We start from the raw sequence: 7929 nt of genomic DNA, 5'->3' as shown, positions 1-7929 counted from the left end.
CGCGGGCCGCAGTTTGCCGACCCCTGTACTAAAGTTAAGCAGAACATTTACAGAGGTATAAAAAAAACTTATTCTACTTTAGATATAAATACGAGCACTTTTTTGCAAAGTATGCATTTATTTCGAGTTTAATTAATAAAAATAATAATATTTTAGCGAATAGAAGTCTTTTACTTTTTATGAACTAATGCTCATTAATAAATTTTTAGAATGCGTGTCTACAATTAGGACATGTTGTATGACTGGAGAACCATCCTTCAATGCAGACTTGACAAAATACATGTTGACCACCGCAGTCGAGGCGCATCAATCTTTTTCCAACTTCAAAGTCTTCCATGCACACAGTACATTGCTCACCAACGAGTGATTCAACAGCTTCGAAATGTTCAAATTGTTGGATTCTTTCAGGGGAAAGACCTTTTTGCAATTGCAGTCTTTTATCGAATATTTGATCACAAATTTCAAAAAATTGATTGTAGAACTCATCTGCTACAGAATCAATTCTTCTCATAATCACATGACTATTCGTGTTTTGGTTTTCAAACCTAGTTTTCATTATGTTTCTTGAAAAAGTACCTGATTGAATATTAACAATTTCTTCAAATATTTCCAACTCATCTGCGTTTGTCACTCTTGGAAGTTCGTTTTGCTTAGAATGATAATAACTTTGTATTTCTCCTTCCAAATTTTCAAGGTGGTTTATCTGTTTATAAAAGTTTGAAAAAAAAGATACTTATTATTTTATGCATGTGACCAAATTATTATGTGTCTTTTTTAAGTTTATAAACCGTTTAATTTTAATAGTTTTTATTACTATGATAACTTTTTTTAATACATACCATTAAAAAAATCATAAGTATCATTTTGAAATTTTCAAACTTTAAGTCTCCACAACAACTAAAAAGTTAATAATCGTTAGCATTATAAAATTTAAAAATAGTTTTAAGGCAGAATAAAAATAAACGTTTTCAAAAACAACAATAAAAATAATTTAAGTTTTGCTACACATAAACCCATTAGAAAAACTTTAAAAGTTAAAATTAAACAAAATTTAGTAAAGTTTATTATTTTAGTTATTAGTTAAACTTCAAACAGTTGAATATTTATATTAAAACCACAGCTTACCAATAAATCATTTACAGGCTCCCTATCATTTGATCCTTGGTTGTCCATTTATATGTCTTATATGTTATAAAATCTGTGAGTAACGATATTTTAATGACATTAACTTTGTTTAAAGAAAATAATCTTGTTATCTACATCTCGTTATAAAAACATTCTTTAATAAGCTTTACTTTATTTTTTTTATTTTTTTGGATATTTTCTATTTGTAGTGTAGATCAGTGGTCGTCAAGTTAATCAATAATTGTGCACCCTTAATTGACAAATATTTATACGGTGCCCCCCTAAACTGAAACAAATGCACCGCTCGTGGATAAAATCATGTAAACACTTTTAAATTATTTTACAACGGAAATTTATATACATTTAGTTGATAAAAACTATTTTATTATACTTGTAAATATTTTATAAACTAAATTTAAAACATAAAGATAACTAAACAGTTAATCCTGAGTCCATTTCAAAAAACTATTTGTTTTATTTAGCTTATTTTAAAAACAGAACTGAACTTACACCTCTAATGTCTTAAAGACTTGTTAAACAATATTTTCAAAACCCCTACCAAAAATTAGTACTTCTTATAAACATTATTAAATGACAAATAGTTAAGCTAATTTTATGAACATTTGTTCAGTGATTACTACCTTTGTTAAATAAAGATAATAACAAAAAACAAGCTACGACAAACAAATTAAAATAACACAAACTTTCAAATTGACATAAATATCGAAGACAGTTAAAAAAGTAACATCCCCGTGTGTTTCTGGATAGTGCCTAAAATCTATATGTATTTTTGTTGCTAACTCAATGCTGGTATTTTCTAAATGTGAAGTGTAAGAATTATTGCTAGTGTCAAAATCAGCAAAATTAACCTTGTAAATCTAAAGATTTTAAAATAGTTAAGAATTGAACTGAAATTTATTGAGCATTACTAAAAGCTAAAAACTTTTGGAAAAATTACTTTAGAAATCTCAAAACATAAGTACAGTATCTGACTTTTGAACAAATGAAAAAATTAACATTTTTAGCCTTTTTTTGTTAACTGCTAATTTAAATTCCATATACTAGTTATCAGATGAAATAAGCAAATAAACAAGTAACTTTAACAATGATCAAAGTTGAAAGCAATATCAAGATTTGATATACTAATTTATTTTATACATCTCTTTCAAAAAACTAAGAGATTTTTTTTTACAAAACAAGTCTAATTCTTCTATTAAAAATATAAAATACTGTAAATAGTACCAAACTGTTAGAAGTATACTTTAAAAGCTGTCCTGTACATGGATTGATTTAAATCTCAAAGTACTCTCAAAACATGCTACAAAAAAATCATTATTAGAGTTTTAATTACTAATTATTGAATTAAAACTTAAACCATTTTTATCATAATAATAAATTTTATGGAATAAACCAATTTGTTTTTTATGAATTCATGTCTCAAAACATTATTTTTTCTAGCAGTTAATCAGTTATGCTTTTGGAGTTTTACTTTTAGATACATCTCTAGATTAACAAAAACTAAAGGTATTAGCTTAGTAATGTACATGTAAACAAAAAAAATATTTTAATTATGGTAAAATTACTATATGTTTCAACCTTTCAAATTAAAAATATTTACTAATTTTAAAATTAAGGGAATAAAATTTAAATCAAATCTTTAAATAATTTTGCAAATTAAACATAAGTTTTCTGATTCCAGGTTTTATACTTTTCAAAGCAAAAGTTATTATTAGTAATAATGACAAAAAAGCTGCAATAAAATATTTATAAAAAACAAATACAACTTAAGTAAGGTATTTCTGGCAAACTAAGACAACTTAATGAAATGAAAACATAATTTTTCAAACAAAAAAATAGATTGGAATACAAAACTTAAAATTTAGGGAAAATATGTTAACAAGCCTAAGTTTTTACAAATTTTCTTATTAGTGTTAGTTTTAAAAAGTGTCTCAAAAAGCCTTAAGCTATTTAGAAATAGCTATAGTCTGTGGGCAAGAACTGACAATGTTGACCAAATAAAACCTAAAACTGAATATCAACAGGGTAAACAGAATGTAAAACAAAAGTTCTTTCTCAGTGACTAATAGCTAGTCGGAGTCATGCTGAAGTTAATACTATTTAATAAGCTAAAAGTTAAAATGTTTATTCTTAAAAAATAAACTCACAACTATAAAAATATTTTTTTTAATAAATGACTAAGATAAAGTGAGTAAAATAGATTAACAGGTAAAATTGTTTGACATTCAAAGAAAAAGTCTGCAGTTGAAAAAAAAATCTTTCTTGAGTTTTGTCATAATTTTATATAAAAACTTAAGTTAATCTTAGCATTTCTTAAAAGGTTAAAACTATCCTCAGAGTGTGGCAATATAGTGTAAAAAATAAAAACTTCCTCTATTATTTTTTTAAAATTCAATATTAAGTCTAAGTCAAGTAAATTCAAAAAAGTAAAAATAAATGCTAACTGTTTTCTTTTTTGAAAGAAGATAAATTTTATTCAAACATTAAGTGAGTAACAAAGTAAATTTTATTTTTATGTGTAGCCTAAAGCTTTCAACTAAATTTATTATTGACATGCATTAGCTAAAGTATTTTGTAGCATTATGCTAGAAAAAATTGTATACTTATTAATTTTGTGTAATTTTAAATTTTTTAAAAAGCAAATTTAATTGTTAATCATCAAATTGTTAAATGGAAATTACCAATTAGATAAAAGTATAGGGTTGCAACTTTATGAGAAAAAAAAGCTAGCCTGGGTATATATGGACTATACTGAAATACATAAAGCTAGCTTTGTATAGGCTTTAACCTTTATAAAAAAGGGATAAAATATAACTAGTTTAAGCCTAAAACCAATATTTTATTTTTCTTTTCAAATTTGAATACTTGTAAATTTGTTCTTAAAATAAGCTAATAAAACAGAGGTAGAAATATGTATTTAGAAATAAGTATAGCCGGAGAATTAAAAACATATCCAAACAAGTTTAGTTTTTACAAAATGTAAGTCAACTCTGAGTCAGGCTGCCTTTTTGTTAAAACATAAAACTAACTATGGTTGGCCTTAATTTTTGAAAGTTTAAAACAAACTCGAGTTATCCCAAGAGAAATGAGTGTGTGTAATCTTTAACTATTTTTAAATAAACTAAACCTTAATGATTACATAATATGAAACTGTACATTAGTTGAAACTTTTTTTAATTTTTTAAAGAAAAAAATATTTTATGAATCCTAAACTGATTTCCATCTGATACTTCTTTATAACTTCCGTTTAAGAAAATTTTCAACCAAAAGCCCTTATGTCCTACTCATTTATTAGGCATTCAGGTCTTTTTTTTTGTAAATTTAATTGTATTTTTAATCACACTTTTTATTCTTATATTATTCGTCATTTTGATTCTGGTAGTAAATTAAACATACAAAAACTTCTAATAAAAACCAAAACTAGCCTAAGTAAGTCTGAATTTTATAGAACTAGTTGACCTGAGATTTTAAATAACCAAGGTTGGTTTTTATTATTGTAGGAATTAAACAAAACCTTGAACTGTCTTGAATCATCCTTGGGTTTTTAAAATCCTTTAACAAAGTCTTCAACAAGTTACAGGGTTGATAACAGTCTTAGATATGCTTCTTAAAGTTTTTTTTTTTTTTTATTACAGTTTTTCAAAAAATACATTATAAGGTTATTTTTATTATAAAATAAACTTTAAGGTAATAACTGTCTTCAACAGTATAATAACATTAAAAATTTACTGTAAATCTACATTCTATGTCATTTTTAATAATAAAATTGTTTATGATAACAATAAAACTATAAACACATGATGAATACTTGTGTAAAATTTGAATTTCATTACTTTACTTGTAGAAATTCCTAAGATTCCAGGCCAGTGATTTATGTGATTTTTTGAAAACGTTTTTTTTTCAAATTTATTAAATTTTAGGTTTTTCCAGGGTTATAAGGCCTAATTTGTCAAACTTTAGGAAACTAGATTTTTTGACAACCTTAAAATTAACAAATATGTTAAATTTAGTTTTATAAATAAAAATAAAAGTTAATGAAAATTATTAGTTATATAGTACCAAAAGTATCAAAATTGGAAGAAAAAACCTTCTTTATGAAAAGACCTTGAAATAAATGACTGGAAGTTAAAAAAAATTATGGTAGTCATGATTCTTTTATTGAATAATCAAATAGGTCTAAGTCATTCCGGTATTTTCAAAATTTCTGAGGTACTTTGAGTATAATGTATACATGGCAGTTATAAAATCTTAAAATAAAATTGATTTAACCTAAAAGACCTGAGTATATATATCAGAGTATAATTTATATATACTCTGATAGTGTTATCACCTTTTGAGCTTGAAACCTATTAGAAGTATAATTCATTGAACTCATTAAAATAGAATTATATCTAACATTAAAATAGTAATGATATACTGACCAATATGTTATACATTTAGTTTAATAAGGAACTTGTGTAGTACCACAAAAATTTAACAATAAAATTTAGTGAAGTGAAAGTAAAACTGAAAACATAGCATATGTGAGGTTTTCTTAAAGATAAATCTTTGTGAAACTTGGACAGGATAAGAGTTTTTATGTTAGTAGTTTTACCTACATTTAAAGACAACATAAAGTTAATTTTTTATGCAAATTTATTAAAATTTCAAAAAACATAAAAGTTTAATATCAATTATTTTCCTTATCTTAAAAGCTATCTAAAAAAAAATTTTTTTATTTTAAAGAACGCACATTTGTCTTTAATTTGAAAAAAAATATTTGGTTTGGGGTTGGAATTATCTAATGGGGTCCCTCCTAAAATAAAGATTTTTTTTTGTTTTTTTTCATCAAATGGAATTAAAACCAAAAATAAATATTTTTTTTTATATTTTATTTTCTTTTTCCCTTAGTTTGCATGTTATTTAAACTCTTAAATGTTTATTTTATAAATAATGTTAATATCTTTTACGATTTGGCCCCAAATCAAAATGTAGTATATTACACTATCATTTGCCTTGGCCATTTCCTAGATAAAAAATTAATAAAAGGAAAAAAAAAGTTAATAAGAATGTAAATTACATCAAATTTAATTAAAATAAAATTTATACTCAATTAATAAGCTTAATTTTATTACCAATAGAATAAACTGACGTTTAAAATTTAAAATTTCGGTTTTAGTACAAAGGTTTAAAGACAATTATCGGTGTTTTCGTTATAAAATCGATTTTCATCAATAAACTCTCTGCAATAAATAAAGATTTATTGAATTATAAAGCTAATTAAACCAAGTTTAAAGTAAATTAAAAAAAAATCTTAAAATTTAATATACAGTCTAAAATTTACTAAAAAAAGACTTTTATTATTATTTTATCTATCTCTGCACATCTACTATAACTAAAACTGTAAATAGCCTAGTCCACTTAAGCATATAAGATACAAGCTAAGCTAGCTATTTAGAATATGAAGTTTCGTAAAACTACATATCTTAATTATTTTTTTAAAGACTTTGTCAAATTCGTTTTAAGTATTTTAAAAATCATTATAATATTTGAATTGTACTTAATATTTACACTTTTTACATTATACTTTAAATTTATAAAATAAACAATTTATATAAAGTTTATTTCAATAAATTAATTTAAAGAAAAAGTTTATGTTTCATTTTGGCCATAATAATTATATAACGATTAAAACTTTAAATTTAAAGCTTGCAGTTTGATAGATTGAAAAGCATTTAATTTTTAAATAAATTTAACCGGTGTTTCTTTTAAAATTTTGAGACCAAGATAAATGGTTATCGAACAATTTACACTGTAAATAGTAAAAATTTTGTATTTCTTTGTTCAAAAGCTAGTTTTCCGTAAATTTGAAAAAATTATAACATTAATTTTGCAAGAATTAACTAGCAAATATAATTTATTAAATTTTTTCAATGTTAAAAGCATAGGGGGTTATAACATTTTTAATAAATAAATAAGCCTTTTTTTTCAAAGCTTAGATTATATACTATAAGATAGTTTTTACAAAACTAATAACTAATTACTTTTGAGATATAACAATTTTTGTAAAATAATTCGGATACAGCCATATATAATTGAAAACTTAATTGAAAAATTAACTTAAATAATAAAAATTACTATATAATTTATCTTAAAATTTTGTTAAAAAAAATAACTTGCAAAAAAAAAAGTCAACTGAATCATCTAAAAACAAAAGTTAGTTCTATACTTCTCTTTCCAAATTTATTCAGTGGCCAACAGACATTTTCATTAGTAGATGTTGCTAAATTTACTACCTATCCTTTCGTGACCGGAATTAATGTACATGATACATTTGTTATACTGGAGAATGGTAAGTTTGGTTTTAGACACTTCTAACCCAAATGGCTCAAAGACATACACTTTACTAATAATTGCTAGAATTATTATAGACCCTTTTGTAATAGAAATTGTTAAACCTGAAACAAAATCACTATGTGTAAACTATTTGTTAAGTCCTTATGTGGGGAAACAGTATCCTTTGAAAAAACCACACAAATTTCAGCATTTTAAATTATTTTCTTAATAAATGTAAAAAAATATTTTTCTTAGAACAGATCTTATTCAACTGACACCTAATTATTCTTTATGGAATTATTTTTAAGTTTAACAACAAACTGAATGAATATTTTGAATGAACCGTTTTTAAAAACACCCATAACTTTATTATAAAATTCTAATAAATCATCGCTTAAACCAGACGAAGTTATATATTTAAACAAAAAAAAATAAATAAAAACTAGGAGAAAAACAGTATGAGGCTAAAAA

General features: G+C 23.7%; 1 protein-coding gene across 1 annotated transcript; it reads right to left on the bottom strand.

The window, feature by feature from the left end:
• Positions 1 to 205: 205 nt before the first annotated feature.
• LOC145832507 (E3 ubiquitin-protein ligase RNF12-A-like) lies at positions 206 to 1173 on the bottom strand. Its single transcript, XM_082939824.1, has 2 exons — positions 1126 to 1173; positions 206 to 703 (listed from the first exon to the last, which is right to left on the bottom strand). The coding sequence occupies exons 1-2, from the start codon at positions 1171 to 1173 to the stop codon at positions 206 to 208; spliced, it is 546 nt and encodes a 181-aa protein (XP_082795950.1).
• Between the last annotated feature and the right edge of the window lie 6756 nt (positions 1174 to 7929).

This window comes from Thalia democratica, chromosome 3, assembly GCF_965202585.1.
Source record: "Thalia democratica chromosome 3, ktThaDemo2.hap1.1, whole genome shotgun sequence".
NCBI lineage: Eukaryota > Metazoa > Chordata > Thaliacea > Salpida > Salpidae > Thalia > Thalia democratica.
This window is presented reverse-complemented; position numbering and strand designations above follow the sequence as displayed.